At 45.5% G+C, this 18,881-nt stretch overlaps 1 protein-coding gene across 3 annotated transcripts in view; it reads left to right on the forward strand.

The window, feature by feature from the left end:
- The window catches only part of slc26a10 (solute carrier family 26 member 10), a 165,970-nt gene that overhangs the window by 25,557 nt on the left and 121,532 nt on the right, over nucleotides 1–18,881 (forward strand). For all 3 annotated transcript variants that reach the window (XM_043682076.2, XM_087985470.1, XM_087985471.1), the window contains 7 exons: nucleotides 3,413–3,565; nucleotides 6,370–6,452; nucleotides 9,867–10,014; nucleotides 13,870–13,983; nucleotides 14,839–14,916; nucleotides 16,992–17,087; nucleotides 18,063–18,169. In XM_043682076.2, coding sequence (XP_043538011.2) covers nucleotides 3,413–3,565; nucleotides 6,370–6,452; nucleotides 9,867–10,014; nucleotides 13,870–13,983; nucleotides 14,839–14,916; nucleotides 16,992–17,087; nucleotides 18,063–18,169 — 779 coding nt within the window. The remainder of the gene's footprint in view (nucleotides 1–3,412; nucleotides 3,566–6,369; nucleotides 6,453–9,866; nucleotides 10,015–13,869; nucleotides 13,984–14,838; nucleotides 14,917–16,991; nucleotides 17,088–18,062; nucleotides 18,170–18,881) is intronic.

Here is an 18,881-nt window from a genome sequence, read left to right on the forward strand (position 1 = left end):
TGTGGTGTGACAATGCTATGGCTTTAAGGGATTATTTTGTCCTGTTTAATTTTAAAAGAGAGGCTTTCAGTCAGAGGTACCGAGCTGACGACTTGGAAAGCCAGTAAAGTCAACAGCTTATGAGGCCCTGGGGTTTTTTTTAAAGTTCAACCAATAGAAGCAGAGTGGCTGGGTGTGGCCAGCTCTCTCAGACCAGGATTTCTGGTTTTCTTTTATGCTCAGCAGAAGCTGATGGGGTTTTGTCAAAGTAGAAGCTAACTTTTCCCTCTCTTGGTTACAGTTAGAAGCCGGGGGTTCTCTCTGCTGTTGGGTTACCTGTGAGGCAATCTATTGTTCTGAATTTGCCCTTTTTGCCAATGGGTGTGTTTGTGAGATACTACTATATCGGAACAGTTAATTATTAATAGTTACTGTATCTATTATTTGGTTAAGTTTTCCAATACAGTTAAGTTATTCAAAGTTCTTCTTTCTTTGGTTGTATTGTACCTATAGTGTTTAAATAAATTGAGTTTATGGAAGATGAAGAGGAAGAATCCCCACAGGCCATTTGGTCTAATAAGTCCACAGCAACCCTCTGAAGTGCATTCCACCTAGACCCACCCCCCTACCCTATAACCCTACATTTTCCCATGGTTAACCCACCTAACCTCCACATCCCTGAACACGATGGGTAATTTAGCATGGCTAATTCATTTAAATTACACATCTTTGGACTGTGGGAGGAAAGCAGAACACCCGGTGGAAACCCACACAGAGAACGTGCAAACTCTACACAGACATCCGCTTGAGGATGGAATCGAACCCAGGTACCTGGTGTTGTGAGGCAGCAGTGCTAACCAGTGAGCCATCCGCTAACGTTGAGTAATTTGACCAATCGAATTGCAACTGGAACACAGTACTTCACATCTACCTTTAAAATAAGAGAAAGGTTAGGGTCTAGGCTACCTTCTTAAATATTTTGAGGGGGCCTGGTCTGTTCCATAACAGGGTTCTTACTTGAAAGAATTATCAGACTTCATTGAGATAAGCTCCCCCGTGCAGGATAGAAAGGACTGTTTTAGGAAACAGCTAACCAGTCTTCAGTCCCAGTCTGTGTAAGAACATTTCAGTACCATCTAGAAAGTGCCTAAAATGGATAATCTCACACTTGCTTGCATTGAACTTCATCAGTGATCACATGGTGTTGGAGATTGGCATGACAATGAAAATCCAGCCCATTTTTATCATTCATTCATGGGATGAAGGCATTGCTGGCTAGGCCAGGATTCATTCCCATCTCTAATTGCCCAGAGGGCAGCTAAGAGTCGACCACATTGCTGTGGGTCTGGAGTCACACGTGGGCCAGACCAGGTAAGGATGGTAAGGACAATATGGGATTTTCCTCCAATTGACAACAGATTCGTGGTCGCCATTACACTCTTAATTCCAGATTTTATTCCGCAGCCCCCTCCCCCATCTGCCATGAACTGGGTTTCCCAGGACATTACCTGGGTCTCTGGATTTCTCAACATCTATGCTATTAAATCCTTTAATCATTTTAAAGACCTTCCTTAGGTCAGTCTCCCTCCACCTCCAGCACCGCCAACATATATTTTCAGAAGAGAAACCCTGCTCTCCCTGATTGCTACACCTTCCCAGGTTTGTAAATTCACACTTTCTCTCATTCCTTCCACTCTGTCCTGTGGAGGCTGGAATTGTGCACAATATCCTGAGTGTTGTTTAACTAAAGTTCCATGAAAGACAGCATAATGTCACATCTTTTGAATTCTATTGCTGTAAAGTTCAACCCCAGTGCTTTGTGTGCATTTTCACAGCTTGGCTAACGCACCTTTTTTTTAATGATTTATGATGTATGTACATAGTGCATGATTCCTTATGCATCCAGTTATTTATATGTATTATTAGGCTGCTGAATATCCAGGAACTAAAGGTCACAAGGTAAAGACATTGTAACTAAGGATTGTACCTGGGTACTCTGTCCCTAAGATGGGCACCATGTTGGTGACGCTTTGTGCTGTAACTAATCTGTAACTGAAGAACCTTTACCAAGTTACCTTTGTACCCAAGATGGCACTGAAACATTTCACTGTACACATTTGAGTACATGTGACAATAAAGCTAATTCATTCATTCATTCATTGTGATCTACTTAGTTAATTGCATCAACATGTACAAAGTGGTGCAGTGGTAATGCCTCTATCTCTGGGCTAGAAGGTCTGGCTTCAAGCTCCACCAGCCCCTAAGGTACGTTAGCATGCAACCAAACATGTAGATTAAGAATAATTATTAAGACATGTATGAAGAAGAGATAGACTTGGGATTTAAGGCTGTTTGAAATAAAACTGATCAGCAAGTGTATGTTTCGTCAAAAAGTGCTGCATTTTGTTGTGCACAACACCAGCAAGTGTGACGTGAGCAGGCAACAGTTTGGGCTAAATTTGAACTCTGCTTGTGAGCAACAACCCTTTAAGAGCTTTTGCTCAGACAAGTTCCCTCCCCACCCCATTCTCTTTATGCCTGTTGCCCACGTGAACAGAACCTGCTATCATGAGGAGGCACTAATTTGGCAATGCCAGCCTACTTCACACATGGGCACTGCCCCAATTTTGGAGGGCTAGTAAAGTCAGGTTCTAAGTGGTATGTACAAAGTTAAAAATCACTCAACCGTTGTACATCCCAGTCCAACACTGGCACCTCCAAATCATTCTCAGTGGTATGCCTACTATCTTCTTCCTTGTCCAACCAACCTCATGAGGCTCACCTCATTTCATTGTCCTGCCAATTTAATGGTTTCTGTTTCCTCCTCTGAAAGGGCTGGTGGGCACCTTTCAGATGCTTGGCACCGATATTACACTCCAGTGCCCCAGAACAGATTAGGACACCTAATGGCACCTAGAAATTCATTCACATCACTTGGTCATGCCAAGCCTAACAGGAGCTAAGCAAAAGATACCAATCCATGCCAGGTCTCAGTACCACTAACAGAGCAATAGAAGGTGGATCACACTGGCAGTTGTCCACTGTGAGTTCCTGATTTCAACCACACAGTACTGGGATGTGTGTGGTCAAGTGGGAGCCAGGCACATCCCCACAATGACAAGAACACTGAATCTTCTTTTTAAACATTAAGACATTTTTAAAACCCCCATTTTACTCACTGGAAGGAAGCTGGGATAATAACTTGATTGGATTCCGTCGATCTCCGTAGCTGGAGATAAAGGAGAGAATAGCACAGCAAGCCAGACAATACTGCCTTGAAGCCTGAGGAGTGTCGTTGCCTGGGACCAGTTCCATTTGTGTAGTCAAGGAAATCTGCATAGTGTGAGGCAATGAAAAGATAGCGGATTCTGCCTTTCAAAACAACATTGGACAAGCCAAAAAAATGACCAAAATAAATTTCCTTTCTCCTCAGACACTGGCATCAGTACTTGGAGCGCTCTCTGCGACCAATATTGTCGAGCTGATTATTTCCCTGATATGCCTCTGTGTGCTCATTCCGACAAAAGAGCTCAGCAGCCGTTTCAGGGAGAGATTCCGTGCTCCCATTCCCATCGAGGTGGTCATGGTGAGTGAGCGATGGCAGCTGCTGTGAATGTCATTGCCTCAGGACTTATCCCAAGTGGTATGGACAAATGGATGGATGGACCAATGGATAGACGGACGGATGGATGGACATATGGGCAGACGTACGGACCGGTGGATGGACGGATGGGTGGATAGATGGATGGATTGAGGGAGGGATGGATGGACGGAAGGATGGATGGACAGATGGATAGAGGGATGGTCTGATGGCTGAATGGATGGATAGACAGATGGTTTGACGGACGATGGATGTGAAGCCATACACAGTTCCACCTGTGTGAGGCTCCACAGCTTTCAGTCTCATCCCTGATGTAGGGCTCCTGCCTGAAACATCGATTCTTCTGCTCCTCAGATGCTGCCTGACCTGCTGCGCTTTTCCAACACCAAACCCTTTGACTTTGATCTCCAGCAATGCAGCAATGCAGTCATCACTTTCTCTTAGCTTCAGGCTGGCAAGGTTCAGCACAATGCCTCAAGATTGTCCATCCTATCTGGAGGAGAGTAGTGTCCTGATTAGAATGTATGCTCGTTAAAAATTGTACAGGAGGAGGCCATTTAGCCCCTTCAGCATTGAATTCAATTATTTCCATTTCACTTTCAGTCAAAATTAAAAGGGAGGACAAAAGAACAGAATATTATTTAAATGGAGAGAAACTGCAGAAAGCTGCAACACAAAGGGATTTGGGGGCACTTGTGTGTAAAACACAGAAAGCTAGCACACAGGGGCAGCAGGGAATCAGGAAGGCTCAGGGAATGTTGGCCCTTATTCCAAGGGAGTTGGAGTGTAAGAGTAGGGAAGTCTTACTGTAACTGTACAAGGTGCTGGTGAGACCACGTCTGGAACACTGTGAGCAGCTCTGGTCCCTTAAATAAGGAAAGATGTCATTTCATTGGAGACAGTTCAGAGAAGGTTCACTCGGATGATCCCTGGTGTGGGAGAAAAGGTTAAACAGGCTGGGACTCTACTCACTGGAGTTGAGAAGGATGAGAGGTGATCTCAGTGGAAGATATTGGATTCCTTAGGGGCTTGGCAGGGTAAATGCTGAGAGGAGGTTTCCCCTCATGGGAGAGTCTAGGACCAGGGGTCATAGGCTCAGAATAATGGGGCACCAATTGAAGACTGAGATGAGGAGGCATTTCTTCTCTGAGAGGGTTTGGACCTCCTTGCCACAGAGAGCTGTGGGGGCACAGTCCTTGTGTATATTTAAGGCTGAGATAGAGTCTTGATCAGATGGGGAATCTCAGGTTCTGGGGAAAAGGGCAGGAAAGTGAATGTGAGGAATGTCAGATCAGCCGTGACCCCGTTGAATGGTGGAACAGGCTCAAGGGACCAAACAGCCTACTCCTCTTCCTGTTTCTTATGGCCTAATGGCTGATCTGTGTTTTAAATCCTGATATACATTGTCACTGTCCTTCATCCTGAGTCCCTTTCAGACAGCCTGAAGGCTGGCCTGAAGCCCAGTCCTTCCAACCAGCCCTCCCATTTGAGCTGCCTGAGCCCTTTCCCCACAAAACTGAATAGTGGTCCATTGAGGAGCTGAGCGCTCAGCGGTGGGATCCAGGCTTTTGTCCTTCTCAGACAGCGAGGTTGATGAATTCCTGTCATTGTGATCTGGCACTTAAACTGCACGGATTCAGATGGGGTCAGTTCAGAGCAGGTAATGAGCCTTTTTGAGTGCTTCATGTACATAAAGGCACCGCAAAGTGTTGGAAACAATTAAAAGGAAACCCTAAATCACCAACCACAAGTGTTTCATCGTATTTTTAAAACATTGTCATGTCAGAAATGTGGCGGTCCATTTGTACTCAACGAGCTCCCGCTAACAATGAAGTCACGATTGGAGAATCTGTTGCGTCTGAGCATTAAATATTGGCCAGGACGCTGGACAGTCCACCTCACTTTGAAATTGCACTGTGCGGTTATTTTTATATCTACCTGAGGAAGAGGCACAGCCTCAATTAAATGTCAGTAGCTCTGACAGCACAGCACTCCCCCAGCGCTGCAGTGGGTGGAGTGGGCTGGAGGTTTGTAGTCATGACTCTGTCTCAGCTTTGAGGAGGCTACCCACTAAACATGGCAACCGAGCAGGTACAAACGGAGTGGCGTTTTACCAGCTTCTGATCCATTTGTGATGGGGAAATACCTGAAACGAATTAGCACATTTAGCATGCTTGCCTTAGTTACTCAGACCTTTGAGTGTAGGAGTTGGGACGTCATGTTGAGGTTGTACAGGACATTGGTGAGGCCTCTTCTGGAGAACTGTGTCCAGTTCTGGTCACCCAGGAAGGATATTATTAAACTGGAGAGGTTCAGAGAAGAGATTTACCAGGATGTTGCTGGGAATGGAGGGGTTAAGTTATAAAGAGAGGCTGGATAGACTGGGACATTTTTCACTGGAACGCTGGAGGTTGAGGTTTATAAATAATGAGGGGGACAGATAAGGTGAATGGCAGGTGTCTTTTCCCGGCGGTGGGGGGTGGGGGGATTTGAAGACTAGGGGATATGTTTTTAAGGTGAGAGGAAAAAGATTTTAAAAAGACACGAGGAGCAATTGTTTTACACGGCGAAGTGGTTCATGTGTGTGATGAATTTTGTGAGGAAACAGTTACAACATTTAAAAGACATTTGGATAAGTGCAGGAACAGGAAAGGTTTGGAGAGATATGGGCCAGGAGCAGGCAGGTGGGACTAGATTAGCTTGGGATTATGGTCGGCATGGACTGGTTGGACCGAAGGGTCTGTCTCCACGCTGTATGTATCTAACCCTGTACTTTGCTTTGTTAACAGATTATAGTGGCTACTGCAGTCACCTTTGCTACATCGCTCGATGAGTGCTGCAACGTCCAAGTCGTGGGTCATATCCCTGCAGGGTGAGCTTTCCTTTCTCTGGCAGATTAAAAGCTCAGTGAGGAATGGTGTGTGACAATTACCACTAGTGTCTTGAGTGAAAAATTGTGACTTGGGTTTTTTTGTTTGCTCATAAAAAGTTCCAGTTCGTTAGTGATGTGTAACCAAAGTTTCCTGGTCATCAAGCTGAGTCACATTCCCAGCTTGCAAATATGACCTGCCTGGGTCAACCTTTATGCTCAGTTCTTTTTTATTATTTAGGCGGCAGTCCCAGCTCTAAGTCGGGGAGTTTGTTCTGCAGTCCATGACCTGCCCCTCTGGTTTGTAATCCTCACCCAGGGCAGGATATCTAACTGTGGACTGATGGGGCCTGTTGGGTGAGTCAGGGGAACACATCCGCAGAGCTCCTCAGTCTCTCACCACTTCAAGATCGAGATGGTCTAAAACCTTCAGCAGTGGAAGAGCTCTGAGTTTAGTTGGAGTTGCAAGGCTCCAGGCCTCGGGCCTAGAGCTATCTGCACTGCCTAGTTGAGAGTGCAGCTTGCCTCCATCTCAAAGCAAGACTGATGGTAGGAAGGGGCACAACTAAGGGAGAGGTATTGAGTTTTCTTTGTCTGGAATGTTGCTGAATGTGTGAGACTGACCTGAGTTTAGGCCACCTGAGGGCTTATCACAGGAGCCCCAGATGGTTTTGGGCCTGTTTTGGGGAGCATTGGGAGAGTGGAACAAGGTGTTGTTCATGTGCGGCATTGCAACATTTTTCAAGGGAAAGGGGCAGTGACAGAGTAAACTCTCAACATTATAACTTGCAGCCTTCTTCAGGCAATTGAGAAACACCCTCAGTGGCACAACCACTGTTATTTCAAGTAGACAACCTTTTCCTGGTCTCATGATCTTTGGTGAAGTCAGAGCCAGGTGTTAGCAGTGAACAGATCTGAGCAACCCTGAGGTCAGAATCAGTAGTCCATATCTATTTGCTCCTCCACGGTTTTTTTGAGACCTAAAGACTATATGTTCTTGGGCAGCACCTTAAGATCATACGCCCTAGAATTCTTTTGTAAAGGACCATGTTGATGCACATAGAATGGGTGCATCTGGGAGTAGAAGCTTCTGGAATGATTGTCGCCCACAGCAAACTGACTCTGATAGTTAGAAAAGTGTAGGGCAGGGTCTGAAATGGCCAGAGTACAGCACTAGGTTCTGCCCCGCTAAGTTGATCAAAATGCCAATGTGAGAAGGCCATTTATTGGAGGGTTGGGGGTCACTGCTGTAGACCTCCGACTGGGAGAGCAATGTTCTAATGCTCCAGCTTTCTCCATCATGAAGGGAGAGCGCAAGAAAATAATTCTCCGAGTAAACATCCATTTCGACATTGCCCAAATGCGAAGCACTTTATCTAGATCAATCGCTGAAAGAATTCACTTGGGCCATGCATATACAACTTCACATTGAAATGATATTCTGTATGCAGAGAAGGGGACGATATGGTTAGTCATCTTTATACCTTTGTTGGTGAGCTTGGCACTGTGGTGGCAGAGGGTCTGTTTCGTTTGATATGCATTTAATGAATTATAGGATCCCAACAGTGTGGAAGCAGGGCATTTGGCCCATCACGTACATACCAACCCTCCGAAGAGCATTCCACCCAGACCCACCCCATCCCTGTAACCCTGCATTTCCCATGGCTAACCCACATATCTCTGGACAATTTACCTTGGCCAATCCAACTAACCTGCACATCTTTGGATTGTGGGAGGAAACCACAGCACCCAGAGGAAACTCACACAGGTACAGGGAGAATGTGCAAACTTCACACAGACAGTTGCCCGAGGGTAGAATCAAACCTGGGTTTCTGGTGCTGTGAGGCAGCAGTGCTAACCTCTGAGCCACCGTGCCGCCCTAGTTTTGACAACTTTTTTTTTCCCTTGTTTACAAAATGTTTTGTTCCTTGCCTTATAAGTACACTGGCAGCCTCTCATGACTGCATTCAGTAACTGACTTCCACGATTAAAAAGAAATAAAGTTATGAACTATTGAGCCAGATTTCAGTCCAGGATCTAACTTGTCAAGTACTGTATTAGCTTCGATTTGGAGATACCGGTGTTGGACTGGGGTATACAAAGTTAAAAATCACACAACACCAGGTTATAGTCCAACAGGTTTAATTGGAAGCACTAGCTTTCGGAGCGCCGCTCCTTCTATCACCTGATGAAGGAGCGTCACTCTGAAAGCTAGTGCTTCCAATTAAACCTGTTGGACTATAACCTGGTGTTGTGTGATTTTTAACTTTGTATTAGCTTCAGCTGGGATCATAACAAATGGATAAATTGAAGGGAAAGCGACCTGGGAGAATCAGACAAGGAATGATTTTGGAACCAAGTGCATGGCAGGCTAAACAGAAATTGCTGGAAAAGCTCAGCAGATCTGGCAGCATCAGTGGAGGGAAATTAGAGTCAATGTTTCAGGTCCAGTCACCCTTCTTCAGAACTGTGTTAACTGAAACGTGAACTCTGATTTCTCTCCAAAGATGCTGAGCTTTCCCAGCAATTTCTGATTTGGTGTCTGATTTCCAGCACCTGCAGTCCTTTCACTTTTCATTTCAGGATAGTTTGGGATAAAGTTGAATCCTCAGTTTATGAAGTGATGGTCATCCATCTGCGGGCTGAAGATGTCAGAAATTCGGGGCACTTTCTTGGCATCTTGCAGTTCACTCCCTACCAACAAGTACACAGCGCCAACTTGCACATGCTAACGGCACGGCTCCCATTGAGGGTGAAGTTGGTTTTGGGCAGCAGCGTGAAATGGGGGATGATAAACTGGCATCTTGTTTGACACCACACCTGACGTCATCATGCACTGGGCCTGTAGCAGATGGCTGATACACCACCTCAGAGGAAAGGGAAGACCCTTTAGAACAGCGATAAGGGGAAACTTCTTCAGCCAGAGAGTGGGGAATCTGTGGAATTCATTGCCACAGAAGGCTGTGGGGGCCAGGTCATTGAGTATATTTAAGACAGAGGTAGATAAGTTCTTGATTGCCAAGCAGGTCAAAGGTTATAGGAGAAAGCAGGAAAACGGGGTTGAAAAACCTATCAGCCATAATCAAATGGTGGAGCAGACTCAATGGGCTGAATGGCCTAATTTCTGCACCTATGGTCTTATGTCCAATGAACAACTTGTTGCCGAAGGCAATCCTATGCACTTCATTGTATTTTGAATGAAAAAGATGAGCTGGAAGTGATGGCTAGGAAATCTGAGGAAGGAATATGAAAGGAATCTCTTTGGAACCATGTGAAGTTCCATTCAGCTTCTAACAGTCAGCGTTAAAGGGGACCGAAACACATGTTAAGCCTTTTTATTTTATCTATTAGTTGCCTTTTACCACAACCTATCTCAAAAGACAATGAAATAATGTCTTCTCTTCATTTTCTTCCTAGATTCCCAAAGCCCCAGTTGCCAGCACTGGGGAGCATCCCAAGTATAATCGGAGATACCATTGCAATTACCTTTGTCGGCTACGCTGTGTCTGTATCACTGGCTATGCTCTATGCAGACAAGCACAGATACAAGATTGACCCCAATCAGGTCTGTAGCATCAAACTACAAATGAGCCTGATTCAGTCCTCACTTGGTGGTCTCTTGTCCGATCGGTGCTGGATCCACTGCTGTTTGTCATTTATATAATTGATTTGGATGAGAATATGGGAGACATGAGGAGTAAGTTTGCGGATGACACCAAAATTGGTGGTGTAGTGGATAGTGAAGAAGGTTATCTCAGAGTACAAGGGGTTGTTGATCAACTGGGCCAGTGGACCAAACAATGGCAGATGCAGTTTAATTAAGATAAATGCGAGATGTTGCATTTTGGTAAGACAAACCAGGGCAGGACTTGCACAGTTAATGGTAGGGCCCTGGGGAGTGTTGCTGAACAGGGAGACGTGGGGCTGCAAGTACATAGTTCCTTGAAGGTTGTGACACAGTTATCATAGGGTGATGAAGAAGGCACTTGGCACGTCTGCCTTCATTACTCAGAGTATTGAGTACAGGAGTTGGGATGTCATGTTACGGCTGTACAGGATATTGCTGAGGCCACTTTTGGAGTACTGCATACAATTATAGAGTCATAGCATGTACAGCAAGGAAACAGACCCTTCGGTCCAACTCACCCATGCCTACCAGCTATCCTAAATTAATCTAGTTCTGTTTTCCAGCATTTGGTCCATACCCCTCTAAACCCATCCTATTTATATTCTGGTCGCCTTGCTACAGGAAGGATATTATTAAATTGGAAAGGATGCAAAATGATTTGCAAGGATGTTACTCAGATTGGAAGGTTTGAGCTAAAGGGAGAGGCTGAACAGGCTGGGGCTGTTTTCCCTGGACTGTCGGAGGCTGAGGGGTGACGTTATAGAGGTTTATAAAATCACGAGGGGCATGGATAGGGTGAATAGCTAAGGTCTTTTTCCCAGGGTAGGGGAGTCCAGAACTAGAGGGCATAGGTTTAAGGCGAGAGGGGAAAGATTTATAAAGGGACCTAAAGGGCAACCTTTTCACACAGAGGGTGGTGCATGTATGGAATGAGCTGCCAGAGGAAGTGGTGGAGGCTGGTACAATTACAACATTTAAAAGGCATCTGGGTGGGTATATGAATAGGAAAGGTTTTGGAGGGATATGGGCCAAATGCTGGCAAATGGGACGAGTTCAGTTTGGTAAACCTGGTCAGCATGGACGAGTTGGGCTGAAGGGTCTCTTTCCATGCTGCATGACTCTATGATTCAATGAGGTACATAGATAGGAAAGGTTTAGAAGGAAATAAGCCAAATGTAGGCAAGTGAGGCTAGTTTAGTTTGGAAAATTTATTGGCATGGACAGGTCTGTTTCTGTGCTGTATGACTCTCTGATTCTCAGATGTTTAAAGGAGTTGATAGGCTGAAACTATTTCCTCTAGTGGGGGCAGTCAGAACAAGGGGGTGAGGAAACCGTGAAAGGAGAACCAGGCTAGTCAGGAGAGAGAAAATCTGGAATGTTCTCCCTCCAAAATGCTGTTGATGCTGGGGGTCAGTTGAAAATTCAATGACTAAGATTGACAAGAGTATTCCTCTTGGATAAAGGGGTTTAACGGTTATGGAATTGAACTGGGTAAATGGAGTTAAGATGCAGAATTACTGATCTAATTAGATTGTAGCATAGCCCTGAGTAGCTGATGGCCTCTTCCTGTTCCTGAACCCTTCCTTAGCCAAGTAAAAATCAATCTCAGATATGTTAATTGACTCATTGTCCTCTTCCCTGTGCTCCCAAGAGGCTTTTTCAAGTTGTAGGCCTTATTGGAAAGGTCTCCATTAGTTGGCCTCATTGTCCTTGAATGAGTGGCTTGTTGAGCTATTTCTGAGGGAATTTAAGAGTCAACCACTTTGCTGTGCTAATGTAGACCAGACTGGGTAAAGATGGCAAATTTCCTTCCCAAAAGCAAGGCCATTAGTGAATCACATGGGTTCTTGGGGCATTTGTGGTCACCATGGCTGAGATAAGCTTTATATCCCCGATTTTTAAAATTGAGTTTAAATTCTACCAGCACAGCAAGATTTGAACATTATCCTGGGTTGCTAGATTATTAGCTCAGTGACATAGCTAATAGGCCACTAGTAACATTTTGCACCTGCCCATGAATTAAGGGCAATAGCAATAATCCAAGAAATTACAGATCTGGTGAGCCTTACCTCATTTAGGATTTACTCAGATTGTTAAAAATATGGATTTATTAGTGATAGGCAGCATGGCTTTTGAGAGGTCGTGTCTTACAAACCTGATGGAATTTTTTGAGGAAGTGACAAAGATGATTGATGAGGGCAGGGTGGTGGATGGACTTTAGCAAAGCCTTTGACAAGTTCCCTCATGGCAGGCTGATACAGAAGATGATGTCACATAGGATCTGCAGTGAGCTGGTAAATTGGACACAACTGGCTTGGCCATTGAAGACACAGAGTAGCGGTGGAAGGGTGTCTGTCTGACTGGAGATCTGTGACCAGTATAGTTCTGCAGGGATCAGTGCTGGGACCCCTGGTGTTTGTAATATGTAATATTACATATGTATATACAGAGGAACCTCGATTATCCAGCATTCGACTATCCGAATATCAGATTATCCGGCAAGATCGCAAGGTCCCAGTGCTTGGCTAAACTGTGTTAGCCGGCATTTGATTATCCGAACATTCAATTATCTGAACAAAATACTCCCCACCCATGTCATTCAGATAATCGAGGCTCCTCCGTATAAATGAATTGGAAGATATAGGTGGCCTGATTAGTAAACTTGCGGATGACACAAAGGTTGGGGAGCTCTGGACAGTGAGGAGGATTACCAGGAAATACAGCAGGATAGAGATAGGCTGGAGACTTGGACGGAGAAATGGCAGATGGAGGTTAATCCCAATAAATGTGGCGTGATGCATTGTGGAAGGTCTCATGCAGGAGGGAAGTATACAGTAAATAGCAGAACCTTTAGTAGCATCAACATACAGAGAGCTCTCAGCGTATAGGTCAACTGTTCCCTCAAAGTGGCAACAAAAGTGGATAAGGTCAAGAAGGGGTATGGCATGCTAGCCTTCATCAGTCAGGGCGCAGAGTATAAAAATTGGCCAGTTATATTGCAGCTGTATGGAACATTAGTTAGGCTACATTTGGAATATTGTGTCCAGTCCTGGTTGTCACACTCCCAGAAGGATGTGGAGGCTTTGGAGAGAATACAGAAACGGTTTGCCAGGATGTTACCTGGATTTAAGTGTACTAGCTGTGAGGAGAGAGTGGACAGATTTGGTTTGTTTTCACTTTAACGTTGCAGGATGACCTGATAGCAGTTTACAAAACCATGAAAGGAATGGATAGACTGGGATATTTGGAGTCTTTTTCCCGGGGTAGAAATGTCAATTAAGAGGGGACATAGGTTTAAGGTAAAAGGGGATAAGTTGAAAGGAGATGTGAGGGGCAGGTTGTTTTTACACAGAGGGTGGTCAGGGCCTGGAAAATGCTGCCTGAGGAGGTGCTGGAGACAGATACAACAGCAACTTTTAATAGACAGGTACATGAATAGGCAGAGAATTGTGGGATACGCACTGTGTGGAGGCAAAACATTTTTAGTTTAGAACGGTGTCATGTGTCGGCACAGGCTTAATGGGCTGAAGCGCCTGTTCCTGAACTGTACCGTTCTATGTACCTTTGATTTCCTCAGGGCTTCTCCTGCTCTGTCAGTGGCAGCTTGGCACAAATCGACAGGGTTTCCTGGCTGAACCCCTGCTTGAATGTATGGGAATAGAGTATCCGGAAACCCGGGAAAATACCCTCACCTTTTCTTCACCGATCTTGAATCCTGTAGGCTTTTGAGTTCAAATCATGTTCCCTTCCCAGCCCACATTGCTCTAAGCTAGTTTCCTCCCTGTTTTGTAGGAACTCTTGGCTCACGGAATTTCGAATACCATTTCCTCCCTATTCACCTGTTTTCCAAGTTCAGCTTCATTGGCTACGAGCAGTATCCTAGAGAGTACGGGGAGCTCTACGCAGGTAGGATTATCATCCACACAGGAGTCCCACAGAGTTGGTACTTACAGATTGTTTGACTATATGGAAGGGCTATAACCTTGGAAAAGGGATTTACTAGAATGGCACCAGGGATTTTGTTTTTTAATTCATTCATGGGACAAGGGCATCTCTGACTCGGCCCAGCATTTATTGCCCATCCCTAAATGCCCAGAGGGCAGTTGAGAGTCAACCACATTGTTGTGAGTCTGGAGTCACATGGAGGCCAGACCAGGTCAGGATGGCAGTTTCCTTTGCGAAAGGACATTAGTGAAGCAGATGGGTTTATCCAACAATGGTCATCTTTAGATTCTTAATTCCAGCAGGACTATTTTTTATTGAATTCAAATTCCACCATGGTGGGATTTGAACTCAGGTCCCCAGAACATGATCTGGGTCCCTGGATTAACGGTCCATCGATGTCAATGAAGTATTTTGAACCTGTCGATGTTGTAATGTCAGAAACCCAGCAAGCTCCCACAAACAACAATGTGATAAATAGCCCGCAAGGCTCTTGCCTTGACATCACTCAGGGGATGGATATTGGCCGGGGTGCTTAGAGAGTTCTTCTGCTCCAAGTCAGATAGAACTCTGGGATCTCTTGCTTTCACGAGAGAGGGCAGACAGGGACTTGGTTAAGAGCTCCTTTGAAAGCCTGGACCTCCGGCAGTGAGGCACCCCCTCATTGGCTGTGGCAATCTAGATTTTGTGCTCCAACAGCTCTTTGGTGTGACTTGAAGCGATTAACTCAGGGGTGAGAGTGACGCCATTGAGCCAGTAAGTTACCGCGAAGTTATCATGACTTGTACTCAATTCAATTCTACCATTCTGATTTTGCAGCTTGCTGGATTTTTCACCTGTCTTGTTGTCTTGGTGGTGCTACTTTTGATTGGGCCACTGTTTTACTCTCTACCCAAGGTGAGCCATAGAAATCACGCTAAACTTTGATGGAGATGATGTTGTAATGATAACTAGCTGATGGATGAGTCCTTTGTAGCGTACAGCATGGAAACAGACCCTTCAGTCCAACCAGTCCATGCTGACCGTAATCCCAAACTAAACTAGTCCCACTTGCCTGCGCTTGGCCCATATCCCTCCAAACCTTTCCTATTCATGGACTTGTCAAATGCCTTTTAAATGTTGTAACTGTCCCCACGTCCACCACTTCCTGAGGAAGTTCATTCCACACATGAACCACTCTCTGTAAAAATATTGCTTCTCATGTCTTTTTTCAATGTCAATGAAGTATTTTGAACCTGTCGATGTTGTAATGTCAGAAACCCAGCAAGCTCCCACAAACAACAATGTGATAAATAGCCCGCAAGGCTCTTGCCTTGACATCACTCAGGGGATGGATATTGGCCGGGGTGCTTAGAGAGTTCTTCTGCTCCAAGTCAGATAGAATCCTGGGATCTCTTGCTTTATGGGCGGCACGGTAGCACAGTGGTTAGCACTGCTGCTTCACAGCGCCAGAGACCCGGGTTCAATTCCCGCCTCAGGCGACTCTCTGTGTGGAGTTTGCACATTCTCCCCGTGTCTGCGTGGGTTTCCTCCGGGTGCTCCGGTTTCCTCCCACAATCCAAAAATGTGCAGGGGTTAGGTGAATTGGCCATGCTAAATTGCCCGTAGTGTTAGGTGAAGGGGTAAATGTAGGAGAATGGGTCTAGGTGGGTTACGCTTCGGCGGGTCGGTGTGGACTTGTTGGGCCAAAGGGCCTGTTTCCACACTGTAAGTAATCTAATCTAATCTAATCAATCTTTCTCCTCTCAACTTAAAAATATATTCCCAAATTTTGAAATCTCTGACCCTAGGGAAAAGACACCTGCCATTCACCTTATCCAGGTGATTTTATAAACCTCTATAAGGTCACCCCTCAACCTCCTACGCTCCAGTGAAAAATGTCCCAGCCTCTCCAGCCTCTCTTAATAACTCAAACCCTCCATTCCCGGCAACATCCTTCTGAACCCTGTCCAGCTTAATAATATCCTTCCTGTAACAGGACGACCAGAACTGGACACAGTTCTCCAGAAGAGGCCTCACCAATGTCCTGTACAGCCTCAACATGACGTCCCAACTCCGACACTCAAAGGACTGAGCAATGAAGCTGAAAATGTGTTGCTGGAAAGGCGCAGCAGGTCAGGCAGCATCCAAGGAGCAGGAGAATCGACGTTTCGGACATGAGCCCTTCTTCAGGATTCCTGAAGAAGGGCTCATGCCCGAAACGTCGATTCTCCTGCCCCTTGGATGCTGCCTGACCTGCTGCACCTTTCCAGCAACACATTTTCAGTTCTGATCTCCAGCATCTGCAGTCCTCACTTTCCCCTCGAAGACTGAGCAATGAAGGCAAGTGTGCTAAATGCCTTCTTAACCCCCCTGTCTTTTTCAAAGAATTACTTACCTGAACCCCTAGGTCTCTGTGTCCTACAACACTACCCAGGGCCCTGCCATAAATTGTGTAAGTCCTGCCCTTGTTTGTTTTACCAAAATGCAATACCTTGCATTTATCCAAATTAAACTTTGGAAATGTGGGCTCAAATCCCAGTAGAGTTTAAAATCTTACATGGGAAGTAGGCATTGCTGGCAAGTCTGACATTTCTGCCAATCCCTAATTGCCCTTGAACTGAATGGCTCACTGAGCCATTTCAGGGAACAGTTAAGAGTCAACCACATTGACTGTGGGTCTGGAGTCACTTGTCGGCCCAGACTGGGTAAGGGTGGAAGATATCCTTCACTAGACGATACTAGTGGGCCATAAACTATTATAAATGTAAAGTTATTGTAGGATCTGGACTAGGAAGCTAGTCTCACTAATCGTAACCATGATAACTATCACTGATTATTGTCAAAACCCATTTTGGTTCACGCATGTCCTTTGGGCCTACTCCTGCTCTGAACTTATCTGTTTCTGTAAATGGTAAGTATCATTTGCTTCTGACAGAGAGAGTAAGCAATGTTGAGGGGAGTTAATAAGAATAAAATGCCCTGTTTTTCAGGCAGTTCTGGCCTGTATTAATGTCACCAGCCTGCGCCAGATGTTCCTCCAGTTCCAGGATCTACCAGAACTGTGGAGAGTGAGCAAAATGGACTTTGTAAGTTGTTGAACCTGAGTTCTCCTTTATAACATTGCTCCCGTGACAGAGCCACTTTAAAAAGCCCAAGAACCACCTCGCAAACAATCACCCATGATTGATCATTAGCCATCCCATTTGAGGCGTACAGGTCTACAGTTCCCTGACAGTGGCCACACAAGTGGATAAGATAGTCAAGAAGGCACATGGCATGCTTGTATATATCTATTGGGGCATAGAGTATAAACATTGGCAAATCACGATGCAGCTGTACAGAACTTCAGTTTGGAACAGTTCTGGTCGCCACACTCCGAGAAGGACATGGAGGCTTTGGAGAGGGTACAGAACTGGTTTACTGGAATGTTGCCTGATTTGGAGGGTATTGGCTATGAGGATAAAAGCTTGGTTTGAATATCAAAGGATGAGGGGCGACCTCACTGAAGTTCCCAAAATCATGTGAGGCATGGATAACCTTTTTCCCAGGGTAGAAATGTCAATTACTCAGGGACATAGGTTTAAGGTAAAAGGGGATAAACTTAAAGGAGATGTGAAAGGCCAGTGTTTTTACACAGAGGCTGGCAAGTGTCTGGAATTCGCTGCCAGAGGAGGTGATGGAGACAGCTATATTAGCAATGTTTAAGAGGCCTCTTGACAGATACACGAACAGGCAGGGAATAGAGGGATATGGACCGCGTAGAGGAAGAAGGTCTTTAGTTCAGAAAGGTGTCACGTGTTGGCGCAGGGGGCCTGTGTTCCTGTGCTGTGCTGCTCTTTATTCTTTGAGCCTGATGGCACAGTGGTAGTGTCCCTACCTTAGGCCCTAGTTCAAAATCCCACCTGCTGCGAATATGCATCATAATATTTCTGAGCACGTTGATTAAAATAATGAGGTTCGGGCCTGTAAACTTTCTTTGCTGTACTGTCCTGTGCCTACACAAAGTCTTCATCACGGTCCCTGTATGCACTCTGACAACCATTTGCCTTGTCCTTTTGCAGACAGTCTGGGTGGTCACATGGCTGGCTGTAATCACACTGAATGCGGACCTCGGCCTAGCTGTGGGCGTGACGTTTTCCATGATGACCGTGATTTGCCGCACTCAAAGGTACCGTCGCCTGTTATTGAGGCAGAATTAGTGCCCACGACTTCACTCCCGAACCAAAGCTGACCCCCTCAGGGGGTCCCCACTGGTTCAACTCTTAAAAAATCTGTTGTTTAATGGAAGGGTACATTAGCTGAATGTGCCATGGCTATACCCAAAAGAGGAGAAAGTGAGGACTGCAGATGCTGGAGATCAGAGCTGAAAATGTGTTGCTGGAAAAGCGCAGCAGGTCAGGCAGCATCCAAGGAGCAGGAGAATCGACGTTTTGGGCATAAGCCCTTCTTCAGGAATGAGGAGGGTGTGCCAAGCAGACTAAGATAAAAGGTAGGGAGGAGGGACTTGGGGGAGGGGCGTTGGAAATGCAATAGGTGGAAGGAGGTCAAGAGAGGGCATAGCTTGAAGAATCAGTATGATGGCATGACCTCTGCCCTATTGTAGACCGAAAATCTGTTGCATATTTCATATCTCTCAGAGCTCTTCAGAGCCAACACAGGTTTTTGAAGTGGGCAAGAGGTGTAAATATCTGTGCAATTGTAAAATGACTGCACTTTTGCTGAGTTGACGGTGTGGTGCTGAAAAAGCACAGCATGTCAGGCAGCATCCAAGGTAGCAGGAGAATCAGGCATAAGTCCTTCATCAGGAATTAGCAGAAGAAGCGACGTTTCAGGCATAAGCCCTTCATAGGACTAGCCTGGGATGCTGCCTGAGCTGCCAG

This window comes from Chiloscyllium plagiosum, unplaced genomic scaffold (genome assembly GCF_037043375.1).
Source record: "Chiloscyllium plagiosum isolate Xiang-an unplaced genomic scaffold, Cpla_swu_hap1 HiC_scaffold_53X, whole genome shotgun sequence".
In the NCBI taxonomy this organism is placed as follows: Eukaryota; Metazoa; Chordata; class Chondrichthyes; order Orectolobiformes; family Hemiscylliidae; genus Chiloscyllium; species Chiloscyllium plagiosum.